The sequence below is a fragment of the Lepisma saccharinum genome, chromosome 15 (genome assembly GCF_977018435.1).
Source record: "Lepisma saccharinum chromosome 15, izLepSacc3.1, whole genome shotgun sequence".
NCBI lineage: Eukaryota > Metazoa > Arthropoda > Insecta > Zygentoma > Lepismatidae > Lepisma > Lepisma saccharinum.
In genome coordinates this window covers 60,481,503-60,499,999 of record NC_139243.1, presented here as the reverse complement: position 1 = coordinate 60,499,999, position 18,497 = coordinate 60,481,503, and the positions used below count along the sequence as shown (strand labels likewise).

The following is an 18,497-nucleotide window of genomic DNA, read 5'->3' as shown; positions in this document are numbered from 1 at the left end:
CTGTAGCAAGCATACAGCAAAGTTGTGTGAAGGATTGACTATAAGATTCTATCACATTGAATCTAAGCTCACACAAAGATAGCGACTGAGCGAACCAGAGCAATGCAAAGCTAAGAAAGCACTTAATCATTGAGAGTAGCAATAAATTTCAAAGCTGCAAATTTCTGCAAATGTCAGAGTTTTAACTCTGAAATAATAATTCTTATATGACGAATAGTATCATGTTGTAAGCCAGTGGGGATTTCAGGTGCTTTGCATATTGTTGCTTTTCGAAATCATTTTTGTTGTTACCATTCTTGATATACTCTTAAAATATTCTTCATTTTACAGTAAGTTCTTAATTAGTTTCGGTTTTTGTTTAAAGTCCATTTTATGCACAGATAGGCTAATCGGTATAAAGTGGGATCCAAACCTTTATATGTCTCCACCGGGTATGGAACTCAGGGCCCCTTGATTACATGGCTTGACGTTATTACTACGCCATCCTGAAGACCCTCCGCAATGGGTTACATGTGCATGGATTAACGTAAATTCATTTTAAACATATTTTGGACACTAAATAAAGTTCATTATCACCACAGATTGGAAATTAGTTTTTTTGCGAAAAATACGAGGAATACCTATCGTTCTTCTCTTGTTACTATTCATTAGAAAATAAGAATTATTTCATTTCACTCGCACGATCTATCGTTGATGTTTGTTGATTGACGAAACAACAATGCTTCAAGCTCAAAAGCGGACACCGAAACTTAGATTTTTGTTATTTCACGCCATTGTTCTACCAGTTTCCGTTAATTGCGATGATAAAGATTAAAGATGTGATAGGTGGAGGCAGGATGAAGACCAGGTTCAAAACCCAGCCATTCGACTTTGAAGCGCATTACGCTAACCAATTTGTCACGGGGTTGGTTTTCAGTTCATCAAATCACTCTATTCGTCATTCAAATTCCAGAAGTAACAAAGCAACGTAAAGTAACGAAAACAGAAAACAGGAACATATCTACTTATCATCACCCAGCAAATCGACACACTAACCTCTTCTGGCATTCGTTTTGCAGAATGGCCTTGAGGATTAAAGATCGCCATCTTCCTGGTTCAGCTCGAGACAATTCAGGTGCCTTATCAAAGCTGTCCTGAAGCATACAGGGTTTCTAACCCACTTCGCCATGAGGTCTACTATTACCTTTGCCGTTGTTTGTACACATGATCATATTTCAGCAGATTACATAATTCAACATATGTCACTGTTCAGCATATTAAGAACAATTTTTACAGAACACAGAGGCAGTAAACCCCACCAAGCAACTCATTTACTTCTTCCTAGGCTAAAGTTGAGTATCACCATACCAAAAGGTGGCAAGATTCCAAGGTTTTTTGGTTTCAGTATTTACGTTCAGTAATAAGTCTGGAGTCTGGCCTCTCCAATTTTGACTGTCCAAGCTAAAGCTCTCATTTTCTCTCGCACCTGCACTGGTCTATAAATCTAGGTTCATCCTTTCATCAAATGCAGCACACTTTTCATTTTTATGAGATTTTATATACATAATTTATTTGTATCTCAATAATATAAAAGTTAGAGTAGGCAGCATTTCATTGTGCTTTGGTACTGCACCAGTATTGAGCAAATATATTAGCAGTAATCAGAAGGCTGCACTTTAAAAGTAGCTTCTCTACAGCTACAGCTAATCTTCCAAAAATGTAACTTTGTTACAGCTACATCTATGTTTACCAAAAATACACTTCCTTCTATGTGATAATGGCCGCTTTACTACTTCTGCATAAGAAATAAACCAACCATATGGATATTCAAAATAATTGCTTAGCACTTGTACTTACTAGAAAGTAGGTTCCATTATTATTATTAACATGAGACTCTCAGTGGCAATAGATACCAAATCGAAATATTAATGTACATTGATAATATCTTCCAAAATTATTTAGTTTGGACTTTTTTATCCAATAAAAATTGCGTTGAATGCAGTTGTTTTTTTCCCCCTCAACCTGTGGTGCAACAGCCCGTAAGGTTCAGGGTGTACGTATTGACTGCCTGTCTCCCTCCCATATGCCTCAGCAGAGGTGGTCAGCACAACAAACCCCCAGTCGTTGTTGTAGGTATCCATGACTGGTTTATGCTACTTATTCATAGCTCCCCAATTTTCCCACGATGGTGAGTGGCCATGGTCCCATGCTGTGGTCGAAATCCCATGAGAAAAGTTGTTACAGTTACCCAGGATACTTGTACCTGTAAATATGTAGAGAAAATTTTGGAAGCAATTGATAATTTCTGTGGCATTCACCTTTACAAGCATTGTAGGCCTCCCCAATGGCACAGTGGTAGCATCGTTGCCTTGTAATCAAGGGGTCCGGTGGAGGCACATAGTGGTTCATATCCCACTTTAAACTCTAGGTTTAGTCCCAGTGAGCCTTACTGTGCATAAAGTGGACTTAAAACACCAAATCAAAAATAATTGGAAGCATTGTAAAAAAGAGAAAGTTGAAAGGTAACGTGTACTTGTGCCTAATAAATTTTATTGGAGTGGACATAGTGTGGCTGAAAATGTCAGGTGAATACAACACTTAAATCACTTTCTGAATTACTTGAGGCATCCCCCAATTACGACTACTGTGAATGTTTTACTTTTGCAAATATACAGCTTCCAGAGATTGGTCCCCAGCCTGCAAGAGACTTACAAGTGAATTCATGCAGTGACGTGCACTGAGGAGTAGCTAGTCTAGCAGAGATAGATCAATCAATCTCACATCTCGAATTATATTCAAATCACAATATTTATTGTCTTGTTAAAGCCACCACAGCTCATATGCAACACCTTTTTTTCCACGCTCTTCTCCGCGGGCAAAGCTAGCTGGATACCCTAGCTCGCTCTTCTTCCGCCTGAGCAGTTTCCAGGTAGAAACGGCCGCCCGAAAGAAAAGGAAGATTTCTACCTCTACCTCCCTTGCCCCCTCTCCCCGCTGCAATGGTTGAAAGCCGTGCTTTCAGGTCCCCCAGTCTATCTCCTATAGGACAGATAGGGGATTGGTTTCTCATAGATTTTTTTGTAAATCCTCTAAAGAACTCAGGGTAAAATTTTCTGCAGTTCTCTGTATTTACAAAACATTTTACACGTTGTACAATATGTATGTATAATATGGGATGTAGTTTTATTATTTAAGAAATGGGAACGTGTTATGTGCAGACAATAATGTTATGCTTTCTTTCTTTTTTTTCAAGTATGGAATATATAATGATTAAATTACAAATATGTGCTCGGGCTCTCTCTCACTCTCGTTTTAGTACTGTTTTATTTAAATATACTACTCTTGGCCTCTAACAGTCATAAATACGGATGTATTTATTTGGGCAAGAGAACGCGCGTTCATATTGTTGTTGGATTGGTTCATGTTACTTCGCTTTTCTGCCACATTTGGTTATCGTGAAAATGAGGATGAGTGATGATATGATGAAATTGATGAAGGAACCTCATATGAACAATCCAGGCCGGGATTCGAACCCGTGATGAGTGCGCATTCTTGTCCTATGTGTTGTACTCTGCAGTGAATAATGAAATAATTTGGAATGGAAAGTGTATCTCAGAACTCAAAAAGCCAAATGAATATTATTGAAGAAACTACAAAAAAAAGTGTGTTTTGTTTCCTGTTTTGTTTCTGTGCATAAAGTGGACATAAAACACCAAATCAACCAACTGTGCGGGAGTGGTTATCATAGCGCGCTACGATACCCGGAGTTCCGGGTTCGAACCCCGTCCTGGGCATGGGTGTTCTTTGTGTTTGTACCTTCATTAATTTTATCGTATCATCTTCGCAATTAACCAAATGTGACAAAAAGCGACGCTAAGTAACAAAAATGAAATCAAATCATTGATTGATTGCTGGATTTGGTTTGTTTTACTTCGTTTTCCCGCCACTTTTGGCTAATCGTGAAGATGATATGATAAAACTGATGAAGGGACACACACACAAAGAATACCCATGGTCAAGCTGAGATTCTAACCCAGGATCTCTGGCTTAGTAGTCAAATCAAATCGTTTTTTTTATTTTCGAATGTGGGTGGGGTTTATGTACATGTATTTTTTTTAGTACTCATTCATCATTTTGTAATCTTTTCCTCTTATTGGCATTCTTTTTTTAGGAATACTGAACCCTAAAGGGGAGGGGTGTGTGACCCACACCAACCCCAACCCCCCTTGAGCACACTACTGACTGCTACCCCAAGTGTCGACGTCACCGCACGTCACTGAATTCATGTTAGACCAGGGGTCTACATTGAGCTCTGAGATAGGGATGAGACCAAGATGGGAGTTCAGAGGCTGAGGGCATGTGACAATGGAGGTTGACCTTGAGCTTTGACACTGTGCAGTGGCAGCCCTAAGTCAAATTAACATATCTGGTCACAAGTAGATATGGTTGTAGTAACTCATTTTTACCCCGCAACAGAAAGAAGAAATGGAAGATTGAATGAATGTAACTATGCGAGACAATGACAACATGTTGTCACACTATTGATATGTACCAAGCTTTATGGCTAACCTAATGAAAATTGAAGCAAAGATATGAATATTTTTTGACTAAGTAGTAGAAAAAATATTATGTATTTATTCTTGCAGGAGTAATATACATTAAATTAGGCACACATAGATGTACTACATAGAACTTTAAGTGAAAACTCATTGAAAGTCAAGCCGGCTCAGTAGCTCAGTCATAGAGCAATGGCATCGAATGCCAGAGACCTGGGTTCGAATCCTGGTCCAGCCTGCATTTTTTTGCTGAAAGTTCTACACAATAATATGTACGTCACCTTCAACAGTCTACTCTACTCTCCTTTCTTTCCATTGATTTATACATGTTAGTCTTTCATTATTTACTCAGAAAGTGAAACTACATTTGTATCATATTTTTTTCAGCTACAGGATCAAGAACAATGTGGAAGAACAAGTACAAGATGTCCCAAGGTCAGTTCCACATTTGCCAGTGTCCGCAGGAAACTTGAGAAAACAAGAGCAGCCAAAAGAAATTGCAGAATGTATTAGTACAGTTGAAAAATTAGAAGCTGAAACTGCAACAAAAACCCTTGCAAGCAAGGCACATGTTGAAGGTTTCAAGCCTAATAACAGGAGAAAGCAATGTATTGCCCCCATTTCCAACAACACTTTCCCTGACAAAGGTGATTTTATAACCCATGAACCACAGATGTTTTTTAAAGACTCAGTTTCCAAGAAAACTGTTGTCCATGAAGCTGAGCATAATACATTTATGAGTGTTCCCACACAAGAGAGACATTTTAGTTGTTCAATTTGCAACAAGTATTTTGCCCGTAAGTTTCATCTTAATGAGCATGTCAAGGTTCACACTGGAGAGAAGCCTTTCAATTGTTCAATTTGCAATAAAAAATTTGCCCATAAAGGAAATCTTAGTATACATATGAATGTTCACACTAAAGAGAAGCTTTTCAATTGTTCAATTTGCAATAAATATTTTACATGTAAAGGAGTTCTTAGTGTACATATGAATGTTCACACTAAAGAGAAGCCTTTCAATTGTTCAATTTGCAATAAAAATTTTGCCCGTAAAGGAGTTCTTAGTATACATATGAATGTTCACACTAAAGAGAAGCCTTTCAATTGTTCAATTTGCAATAAATATTTTGCCCGTAAAGGAGTTCTTAGTGTACATATGGCTGTTCACACGAAAGAGAAGCCTTTCGAATGTTCAATTTGCAATAAAAAGTTTGCCCATAAAGGAAATCTTAGTTTACATATGAATGTTCACACTAAAGAGAAGCTTATCAATTGTTCAATTTGCAATAAATATTTTGCATGTAAAGGAGTTCTTAGTGTACATATGAATGTTCACACTAAAGAGAAGCCTTTCAATTGTTCAATTTGCAATAAAAATTTTGCCCGTAGAGAACATCTTAGTATACATATGAATGTTCACACTAAAGAGAAGCCTTTCAGTTGTTCAATTTGCAATAAATATTTTGCCCATAAAGGAGTTCTTAGTGTACATATGGCTGTTCACACGAAAGAGAAGCCTTTCGAATGTTCAATTTGCAATAAAAAATTTGCCCATAAAGGAAATCTTAGTGTACATATGAATGTTCACACTAAAGAGAAGCTTATCAATTGTTCAATTTGCAATAAATATTTTGCATGTAAAGGAGTTCTTAGTGTACATATGAATGTTCACACTAAAGAGAAGCCTTTCAATTGTTCAATTTGCAATAAAAATTTTGCCCGTAAAGGAGATCTTAGTGTACATATGACTGGTCACATGAAAGAGACGCCTTTCAATTGTTCAATTTGCAACAAAGATTTTGCCTGTAAAGTTCATCTTAATAAGCATGTGAGACGTCATACTGGAGAGAAGCCTTTCAATTGTTCAATATGCAACAAAAGTTTTGCCCTTAAAGGTTATCTTAATAAGCATGTGAGGGGGTCACACTGGACAGAAGCCTTTCAATTGTTCAATTTACAATAAAGATTTTGCTTGTAAAGAACATCTTAGGGACCATGTGAAGGTTCACAATAAAGAGAGGCCCTTCTAGTTGTTCAATTTCCAATAAATATTTTGCCCCTGAAAGAGACCTTAGTGTACATATGAGTGTTCACTCAAAAGAGAAGCCTTTAATTGTTCAATTTACAACAAAGGTTTTTCTCCTAAAAGCTGACTTAATGTGCATGTGAGCATTCACAGTACGAAGAAACTTTTCCTATTCAATTTGCTAAGAGGTTTTGTCTGGAGGTGTACACTTAATGTACACATGAAGCTTCACAGTCAAGAGTAATATTTCAAATGTTTAATTTGCAACAAATGTTTTGGGAATAAAAGACGTCTTAATTCGCATATGTGCATTCATGGTAGAGAGAAGCTTTTCAATTGTTCAATTTGTAACAAATGTTTTGGCTGGAATGATAAGTTTAATAGAGACATACAAGGATGTTTCATCTGAAAGAGAAACTGTATTTATGACAAGATTTTCCTGTAAAGATAACTTCATGGTACATATGGGGACACACTTGAAACAAAATCTATTAATTGTTTAATTTGAATCAAATATTTTGTCTGCAAACATAAAGTTATTATGCATGTGAGGAGATTACACACCTAACAGAATTCATTAAGGAAGTTTTGCAAACATCTATATTTCTAAATGGATTTTTAAATAGAAATCTCTTGACTCTGTGCACATCTCACATGCTTTAGGATTTTGACATCTGCATTTCAGAATCAATTGTCTGCACATCTATATCCAGCAGGGATCTCATCCATGCTTTCAAACATGCCACCAGTAGTTGAAAGATAATACCGATATTTGATTTTTAACTGACAAACCAATTTTTATGCTTATTCTTTATCGAAGGTACAAAACAGAGATGGAAGCTCTCATAACAGGCTCTTTAACCTGTACAGTGGGAATCATTTGTATTCCCAGACAGCGGGGAAGTTTTTCCTTGCAGACAGGTAGGACGCTGTCGCTGGGTACAAGCCAAGTGGTGTCTGCAATGAACAGCCTCTCCCCACCCCCACCTGGTGCACTTCTAATTGCAGGCAAGTTTTTGCATGCTCACAACACTCCTCTAACAGCATTCTCCAAAGGAAATATATAGGGAGTAATTCATTCGTAAGTGTTTCGAGACAAGTGAAGTATTTATTACTTTTAAAGCACATGTGATTATTTTTTTTTTAAAAAAATATATATACAATAATTAATCATCACCATAGTGCGCAATGTCAGGTCAAGATGATAACTCATCTGCCAGTAGACCAAACAGGTGTTCGTTCTTGAGTTTGAATCTTCTGAAAATGATCCTTTATATTCAATATCATCAATTTGTTTTTATGTTTAGAAAGGAAGGTTACAGATTGCACGACACAGTAATTTACACAGTTACCTTCCATGTAGGAGGAGGGAATGGGTGGCAACTTGAGAAGCGCTTGTTAATTTCCATTATTGTCCCAAGTATTTTATTATCAATAGTATAAACACAAAGCTAAGAAAGTATACATTAAGCATATGCGCGTAATATAACTCATCAAATTTGCTAAATGCAAAATTTTGAGCTATTAACTCATCAACATGATTCGTTAAAAGTTTGATTCTCACTGGACTACTATTTTTACGTATAAATTTTAATGCAGTTAACTATTTTCCAAGCATGTGACAGAAATGAAAATGAATTATTGAAAACTGATCTGAAAATGTCCTCTCCCACGTATAGACAGATTACAGACAGATCAAGTGCTTGTTGCATTCAGACTTTGTAAAATTACTTCGTAAAAGAAAGCCAGTTGTAGTATTTTGCCCACAATGTGACTAAGATAGTTACTTTTTATGGAGTGTAACTGATTTGCATAGTTTACCATTACTTTAAAGAGTAACGATGTTATTTGCATATAAGCTAAACCTCGTAGAACATGTAACATGCTGGAACTGAAAGCAGCCTTTCCTCGTCTTTATCCTCAAAAGTGAACATTCATTTTCAAAAATTATAATAAACTCACATGAAAATAGACACGAAATTGATAGTGAACCTGAAAAACCACATCATCCAAAATAACCCACATTGCAAATGTATACACATAACTATTAACTTAAAAAAAAAAAAACTTTGAGTAAATCAATTGAACTTCTTACCATGGACGTAGCCAGAATTTTTTTGTGACGGAGAGGGAAGGGGGGAGGGCTGAGGCCATCTATAGTCGAAATAATATAGAATTGAATTGTTTTATTGAATTGTTGTTTTAAGTCCACAGACCCCTCCTGACGACCATGTTCCTTACCCGAAAATGTAACCTGAGGCACAGTTTATCGTTTCACAAAGTAACTACTTTCGTTACTTTAAAATCCTGACTGAATTTGCATTGCTGGGAGCAAATTTTTGCCAACAAACCTTCACACACATAGCTGTAAATTTTGGTCAGTTTGGACATTTTCAAACACTGCCTAGGTTAGATTCCTGGGGAGCTTAGAGAAGGAGACTCACAAGAGGGTTTAAAATATGGAATAAATATAGTGCATAATTTAGATGGGGCGCGTGATGCTAAGATGACATCACCAATTGTGTGTCCATGATCACTGCAACAAATGTAGATCCTTTTAGCTGGTATTGTTATAGAAGTTGGAAACTCCGAAGGATGGTTAGCTATTGGCTCACTTTAAAGTCTAACTAACAGAATTTTGGAAAATACACTTCACATGTTTGATCCACAGAATATATATATATATATATATATATATATATATATATATATATATATATATATATATTTGTCAATGAATTTCTTTGCCATGTGTTATGAAGAAGCAAGCAGTTTGATCATGACCGAGAAATATTCATTGACATACCTTTCTACGCTGTTGGTATCCAAGTGCCCGTGAAACGCTGTAATGAGTGCATTAGTTTAGAGCAGGATTACATGATAAATAAAAGTATTTTCTATACATCCAAATGTGTTCCCTTATTCTGAAAAAACAAAACTCCCGGTTTAACTTGAATGCCTCCCCTAGCTCATAATATAATTTATTTAAAGAAATGTAGAGAAGATAGAGTGCAACATGTTCTTGTCATTTACGTATTATTATTCTAATAAATAAAATTTATGACACAAACTTTTTATGCTTTCTACACTAATAAGCTAACCAGATTTCGGTTTGCAATAATCAATCATGTTTCTACCATCAATCACAATCTATAATGTCATTAAGGACATATTGAACTAGTCTCTGGTTCAAACTATGGGCGGGTTTGTATCGGATATATTTTGAGCCTTGGCAACACTGATTGAAGTTAGGCGCGATTTAACGTTTGCACGGAATCGTCTGGCATTATTGACCATAACGTACTTGAAATGTTTTGTCAATAACTTCATTTGTGTTGTTTATGTTGCCTAACTCGTGAACATTTTCGTGCGATGATTTTTTACGATTTTCGACGTGGATTATCAAGACAAGAGTGCATCGATCAACTTACTTCCACATTTGGCGATGAAGCCCCATCCTTTGCCACTGTGAAATGCTGGTATAACGAATTTAATCGTGGCCGCCATTCGCTCACCAACGAGATTCGCGAAGGTCGTCCAAAATCAGTTGTTGTTCAAGAAAACATTGATGCTGTGCAAAACCTAATACTGAAAGATCGTCATGTGACATACTGTGAGATTGAGGCAACCATAGGCATTAGTTCCACCAGCATATATAAAATATTACATGATCATTTAGCTGTGAGAAAGGTATGTTCTCGTTGGATCTCTCACAATTTGACAAAAACTCAAAAAGACGCTCGCGTCAATTGGTACAAACAAATGCTCAATAAATACAATCGTGGTGCTTCAAAAAAAGACGTATATAAGATTGTAACAGGTGACGAATCATGGATATATGCATATGAGCCGGAACGTAAACAGCAGTCGACTGTATGGGTGTTTCAAGATGAACCCAATCCAACAAAAGTTGTTCGCGCTCGAAGCACATCGAAACAAATGGTCGCCTGTTTTTTCGGGAAAACTGGTCATGTGGCAACTGTGCCTTTAGAGGAATGTAGAACGGTTAACTCTGAATGGTACACAACAATTTGTTTGCCAGAGGTCTTCGGTCAAATGCAGAAAATAAACAAACGCCATCGGATCATTCTTCATCAAGACAATGCCAGCTGTCACACATCTCGTCTAACAACCGACTTTATGAACAGTCAAAAAATCGAATTGATGGGTCATCTGCCGTACAGCCCTGATTTGGCACCCAATGACTTCTTCTTGTTCCCGAATGTCAAGAATAAATTGCGTGGACAACGATTTTCGTCGGCGGAAGATGCCGTTGATGCGTTGAAAAACCATATAATGGAGGTGTCTCAAGAAGATTGGAGAAACTGCTTTGACAAATGGTTCGAACGAATGCAAAAGTGTATTGACCATAAAGGAGAATACTTCGAAAAACAATAAAGCAGTTTTCAATGCCAAATTCCTGTTTTTTCATTGTTAGCCTCAAAATATAAATAGTGAACCTCGTATAATTGTGACCAAGTGAAAAGTGTCTTTGGTATCATCTCCCATTTTTGCCTTATCAATTCTTTATTCCTGTCATCATATCAAAGTATAAATTTCCAAAGTTAGTGGAAAATCAAAAGTAAGGAATGCCAGGGAAAGAGCCTACCCTGTTGATTGATTTATTGAGTTGGTGTTTAAAGTAAACTTTATGCACAGTAGGGCTAATCGGGACTGGACCTACAGTTTAAAGTGGGATCCAAACTACTATGTGCCTCCATAGGGAATTGAACCCAGGACCCCTTGATTACAAGCCAACGATGCTACAACTGCAACATCGGGGAGGCCTAAAAGGCAATAAAAGTAAAGTTCGCAGTCCATCAATTCAGAACAAAGAATTAATAAAAAACATGTAATATTAAGTGGCATTTAGAAGAGTGATAACGTGTTTGTGGAGGGGTCGGTGCTTCCCTGAGACGTAATGCATTTCTCTCTCAAAACATTGAAATAAATTACCATGACTTCTGTAAAGTTAATATGAATACGTGCGTGTAATTTTACTCTAATCGTGGATTGGAATTACAGATTAAAGTGGGATCTGAACCACTATGTGTCTCCACAAGGTATTGAACCCAAGATGACGATGTTACCGCTATGCCATCGGGGAGGCCCTGCACATGTATTGATTAGGAATTACAATGACAAACTATCAAGCGATTTTAAACTAACAACCTGCCATTCCTCTTGGCTGAGAGGTTAGCACATTGCGCTATGATGGCAGGGGTCCCAGGTTCGAATCCTGGCCTGGGCATGGATGTTTGTGAGTGTTCATTCATCAATTTTATCTAATCATCACTCACCCCATTTTTGAAGATTAGCGAAAATTGGCAAAAAAAGCAAAGTAAATTATAGAAAATCAATAAATAATTAACTTACAACATAACTGGTTTGAAATTACATCTTTACAAATTAGGCAAGACGGCACATATAAAATTGGCAAAAAAAGCGAAGTAAATTATAGAAAATCAATAAATAATTAACTTACAACATAACTGGTTTGAAATTGCATCTTTACAAATTAGGCAAGACGGCACATATAAACAAGTTTTTATTGAGGTTTGTATGTGCAGAAACATATGCAATTATCATCATTTGATGTACAGAGTAAACATCTTTAAAATATAGTTACTGGAAACAAATTGTGTCCCCTCCCTCCCCCGAACAGTCAAATCCTCATGTGTAGCTTTGGGCCTATAGCAAGAGCAGTCTACATATTAAAACGTCAATACACCCCACCCTTTGCTCCTTAGGAAAGACACTGATTATAGAAAGCAATGAATGTATAATATTATGTTACAGATCATGCCAAAAAATCTGTTTAGCCTTCATGTATACAAATTATTTGCATTTATCTAGATATGTGCACAAGCAATTAGAATGAGTGATAAATATTCAAGTCCAACCAGGGACTTGTTTAATTGTTTTAGGAGTCAGTAGTTTTTCGTTTTCTACAACGTGTATTTCAGAGTAGGCTATGCAAACGAAACTTGATGTGTGTTTGTGCTTCTGGGAACATTATTACCTCAGTGTAAATGTTGAAGATTTTGACAGTAGCCATAGTTGAACATATTTTAAGAGTTTGAATAATATTTTTATCCTTCTATTCAACACACTGCACAGATTGCAATAAAAAAAGAAGAAGAAGGAATATTTGCAAGTTTTCAGATATCTTTCTTTACTTTTAGGTCAATAATCTGTGCTAATAAAAATCACACTTCTCAAAATTGAATTGTATAGGGAGAAAGGGAGAATTCAAACTGAGAAATTTTATCACCATTATTCCCATGTAAGCGTATATAGAGTGAGATGGTAAAAAGGTAAAGGTAAAGTGCTCCCCTGTGCTTAGCACCATGCCATGAAGGCGTATAGGGGGTGTGGGGGTAACTCCCCACACTTTTTTGATCCGGTCGTGAGTAAAGTGATGTGATCAGCATCACGCCCCTGACCGCCTTTACCCCCCATATGATAGTTACTATCCACATATCCCCCTTGCAGACATAACATGCAATACATCTGAAACACCTTTCCATTTCCTTCCCACAACCTTCGCAGTTGGGGCTTGTGACCTCCACGCAGGACGATTCCCGGTGTGACGTAACAGGCAGGTAGAACCACCTCTCACAGCTTGTCCCCACCAACAGCCTCGCAGCGACAGCTGTCTGGAAGGAGAAGCTTCCCTCCCCATCATCCGGGAATTAGAATGGTTCCCACTGTACATTGTGGATAGGGATTTTATTGGCCTGAGCTGTGCATATTGTCACCTATGTACACATGATCACTTTTTAGCAGATTACATAATACAACATGTTAAAATGATATTTAGAAACCACTGATGTAGCTCATAAGAGGATCTTTCTCTCACCCACAGCTGATGCACTGAGAAAAATTAATATCGTAACATTTAATGTGAACTGAAAATTGATGAATTTAATTTTCGTTATTTGACTTTTCTCCTAGATGTGCTTCTCAATATCAACAATATGAGCATTCCTATAGATTTTTTTTTTCGCAAGCATTGCTGAAACCATGCTTGCTGCTTCTTAGTGATCACAAACACTTTTCCTTTGCATCAATTTCTGAACGAGATTCACTACTGCGCTATGAACAATTGGCCAGCCTCCTCTCAGTATGTCTGCAGTTAAAGAGATCTGCAACTTTCTTTGCACTGTCCACCACAATGTAAGGTAGCATCAATGTGCTCTTTGATCAATGGCATGTTGGTTCACTGCATAACTAGAAACAAACATTGATGAATAGCATGCACGTAACAATGGCAGTCTTTATCCTTAACATTGTGTAAATTTAAAATGATTACATAGGGATGTGGTTGTATGTGTGTACACAAAACTGTATTTTGAGGTCAGATGGATTTTTTGACATTCATAGGGAAATTTCAGTCAGTCAGAATTACTGCAGATGCACAATTTGTGCAGTGTCTTATTTCCTTTTCCTACTGTAGTGTACTCCGCAGCATCCCAAGGCCAGCAGTGAATGCATAGTTTGCTTCTGAAAGACTTTATGCTTAAGATAGAACTTATATTATTTTGTAATCACTGAATTGCAAAATAACATGAGAGCGGAAGGATTCCTTGATTAAGCACAATGGAAGTGAGAGGCTGTTTCACATACATTTTATGCACATAAAGGCTAATCGGGACTGGACCTAAAGTTTGTTGAATCCAGACCACTGTGGTGCCTCCACCAGGTATCAATCCCGGGACCGCTTAATTACAAGGTGGCGACATTACCACTACACTGTCGGAGAGGCCCGAGAACAAGAATAAAGTGAGTGTTAGAAACCGGCAACTTTCTGTCGTCGAAGGCTTCGAGAAGCTTAAGAGAAGGAAAGAAGACAAGGTGCAAATCACACTTCGAACTGTGGAAGCCTTCGTTAAAGCAATCATTCCATTAGAGTGAATGGGGAAAAAAAAACTGCTGTCTTTCTATTTAGAAGGTTTTTTTTTATAAATATGGGAAGTGTGGTGAGTGAATACTGTGAACTTTTACTATGCACAATCTGTGCATGGAAAATCATCAATGTTATTGTAAACTGAAAATGAATTTAAGTAAACAATTTTTGAAAATTTTATTTTGTGACAGTGAAAAGGTTTGAAATATGATTGTGTTCAAAGATTTGGGTGATATCCATCAATAAACATTTCATATTTAGTGACCGATCAGATGAAATAGTTTTCCAAATGCAAGAAATTTAGTCAGTTCTCACAAAGGTAAGCCTTCGATTGATTTATTTTTGTCATTAAAACTATTTGCCTTAATTTTCCATAACTAAGGCAATGTGAAAATCTTATGCATAGAAGAAACCGTAAAAATGCATGTAAAAATAACACAGATTTTCAATTAATGTCACCGAATTTTGCTTTAAATAACACTGAATTGTAGTAATAAATAACCTCAAAATTTAGGAAAAAATAAAAAGAAAACTTCTTGTCCCTAGTTATAACATGTAATATATATTTAAAAAATTTCCATTCTTGAAAAATCGGCATATAATTTCACTGGTCATGTGAACTGCCAGAACCTTAAAATTATGTTTTCTTTTCTGTTTTGCACTGTGTATGTAATATCCTGTCTTTTTATAATAAAACACTACGTATGACTGTATTTTTTATTTTATTGTGAATACTTCAAAAGGTTGGTGTTGAAACAGTTCTAAGTATTCATCACAATGAAGAACTTTATAAATCCCAACATTAAAGTTCCATATATTATTTGCATATTATGTTTCACATCAAGGAGAATACTTTTAATTGCTTAATTATAAACATAGATTTTAACCATGAAGATACTTAATATACATGTGAGACTTCATAGCAGAAGACAATGCAAATGGAAAAAAATGTGACCTGCACACAAGAAGAAAGGGCAGCATGATACAAAAAACTGTCAGTTTTATCTTCCTATAGCATTCATGTGTAGTTTCTGAATATATATTTCAACGACATTAATGAATACTTTACTTTAGCCTCAGATTTATTGAATATAATTAGGACAGAGTGTAAGAGACTACTTCCAATAATCTTATAGTACCCCCCCTTTTTTGATCATGATGGTACAACACTGTAACAATTATACATGTTCAGAACATTTATACATACTGAAATATATGCATTCCGCATCAACTATACTAAATCAGGGTTGCTAATTATTAAGTGGCCGCGGTGGCTCAGTCGGTAACGCGTCTGACTACCATGCTCAAGGTCCCGGGTTCGATCCCCGGCCGGTTCAAATCCGGGAACTTTTCTAACGGTGGAAGCGGCCCCGGCGCACACCCAGCGTCGAATAACATGGGTACCTGGGGGAAACCCTGGGGGGTAAAGGCGGTCAGGGGCGTGATGCTGATCACATCACCCCCACTCACGACCGGATCAAGAAAGTGTGGGGCGTTACCCCCACACCCCCTATACGCCTTCATGGCGTGGTGCTATGCACAGGGGAACACTTTACCTTTTTTTTTACCTTTTAATTATGCGTGAATTCTATGTAAAAAATTGCAACTTTTGTAAATCCAAATGAATTCATACATTTGCAAATGCCCTGAGGTGAGTTTTTCACAGTTTAGCTTTTATTTTTATCGAGGAAGGATAGAAATGAAAGCTGCATCGAAGATATAATAGAAATCTCTCTCAGTACGTTTACTTTGTTAGTGCCCTTTGCAGAACAATCTATCTGACAGACAGATTATTGCAAGATATGAAGTTCATTGTGTAATTTTGAGTTTGCAATTCTTACACAATTAACAACTTTTCATAGAATAGTATATTTCTGTTTGTACATGTATTTGAAGCCTGAGTACGTGAAATAGCAAATGTAAACTCTACACCTTGAATTGAATATATTAAATAATATATATACCATACCGTTTCTTTGAATTAAATTAGAATTTGTGGATTCAATGGAATCACACAGACCCATTATTTTGTTAATATATGTGTGTTTGTTTGTGTGGCGGTGATGAAAGGTGGTAATGCATAATGTTGAAATAGGCATAGCATCTGTTTGTACCTTTGAATTTTTGGAAAGTTTGCCTTGAAAACTAGTAATTATAATTTAATTTTATCATGATCTTAGAGTGGTCACTCTGTATATATCGATCTAGTAGAGTTCCTCTTTATCAGTTTTTGTCCAAGATCTGCACCAGTAGGTTTTCTTTTTTTGCCAATACTGTATCTTTCGGAATTTTCTTTTACTCAGATATTGTTCCGAGATAAATGTTATTTCTGCTACATGAGCTTTGAAGTGTATGATTAGTATTAATAGTAATTTCATTCTGCCTATATTGTGAAAGGGGGAGTCCCATATTAGAGGCATACATTTTACATAAACTATTTTCTGAATATCACTCCTGTTCTTCAATTCTGTACCCTAAACATGGGTTTTCAAAGGCAAAACGATCTGTTCTTGTAATCAGACAAATGCAGTGTATTTCCTTTTCAAAGAACAAGATTGCTAATGGAATGGGGTGGAGGAGTGAGTCATTTTTCAGTCAGTGTATGACGATTTTTGGACTATGCACTCAGAAATATAGTCCATTATTCGTCCTAAGTCTCCATCGAACACAAAAGGTGTGATTGTTTGAGGTATACGTGTCTGCAGTGAATTCACGAAGTGTATCGTTCACATAGTGTTGCAAAAATTTGGCAGATGGCAGATCTGCATAGGCAGCATTAACCTCTGATTCTTGTGATTCTTGCAAGATGGTGTTTAACATTTAGGACATTTGTTCTTTTATTTTTTAAAAAAAAATATTTTGAGTTGTCATGATAGGCAAGCATGTAACGTTTTTTCTACAATGATATGTCATTGTTAAATCTTTAGGCAATCTTTAGGCGACAATTGTTTGAAAACAAATTTGCAATTATCGCGCCCCCAATGTTGGCCAAGTTGGCTCACAGCAACGCGCGCCATGGGACGTTTGGAACAACGCTAGGGTTGGACTGCAAGAGGTCGGTGTAAAGAGATGGATATGCGAGAATGCGCATCTGTTTGAGCGGCGTGTAATGTGCAAAATTCTGCACGAAACCAGCTGAATATGGTTGATTTGGAAGTGATCAGCCTCACAGGTACCATTTGCAAGACATGCAGGAGATGTTAAACCTGCGAGGTAGGTGGATGTCACCTTAGGATAAGATGATAAGAAGTTCCGTTCTTGCATCGTCGATGCTGGTTTGCTTGCATAGAAAGTAAGACACTGTTCCTTACTTTTCACAAAAAGGAAGTTTGTGAATGTTCCGTTGCGGATTACGTTGCAAGCACACATCTTGGTGCAGAAGTAACTTCAAGTGAACTTTCATGCCATTCATATTTGAACTTTTGTCATAACAACTAATTTTGCATACAATGGAAGCTACGTTGCCATCTTGAAAAAACTTGATCTTCGCAAGTTTACAATTTATTATTGCCATCAATCGATAAGTTATAGTAGTATAGTGATTTCGCCGGTCCGACCGCAAGTTCAAAATTTTGGCTGTTTTAAACAAAAATAAAATCAAAATATCAATCAAAATATCAAAATTTTAAAATATCAATTTTATTTAAAAAATAAAAATAAATCTAGAAATCTATAAAATAAAAAAGTTAATAAAAACCATCCAAACTCACATTAAAAAACTAAAAATATATTAAAATATGCAATGACACAAAAAACATACTTCATTATTGAGCAAAATAGGCTCAAAACTGCTGAAAATCGCTGAATATGTCAAAATTGTGAAAACTACCCATTTTATAAAACCCCGGTAATTTGCCGGGGTTAAGAGGTAATGAAAAATAATTACAACTCTAATACATTATGGTGTATCAAATTCAGTGTTACATGGTGATCCAACACTAGATTATCTTGTTTTAGAATTTGCAGGAGCCACACTCACACTTACATCCATTAGTTACATTTTCACAGTCAACAAAATCTATGCGAT

The 18,497-nt window shown here is 36.5% G+C and overlaps 1 protein-coding gene across 1 annotated transcript in view; it reads left to right on the top strand.

The window, feature by feature from the left end:
- The window catches only part of LOC145999278 (uncharacterized), a 52,016-nt gene extending 37,964 nt beyond the window's left edge, over positions 1 to 14,052 (top strand). Inside the window, exons 2-3 of the mRNA XM_083136215.1 lie at positions 4,923 to 5,431; positions 14,021 to 14,052. Of these exons, the coding sequence (XP_082992341.1) occupies positions 4,923 to 5,431; positions 14,021 to 14,052 (541 nt within the window). The remainder of the gene's footprint in view (positions 1 to 4,922; positions 5,432 to 14,020) is intronic.
- Positions 14,053 to 18,497: the final 4,445 nt, after the last annotated feature.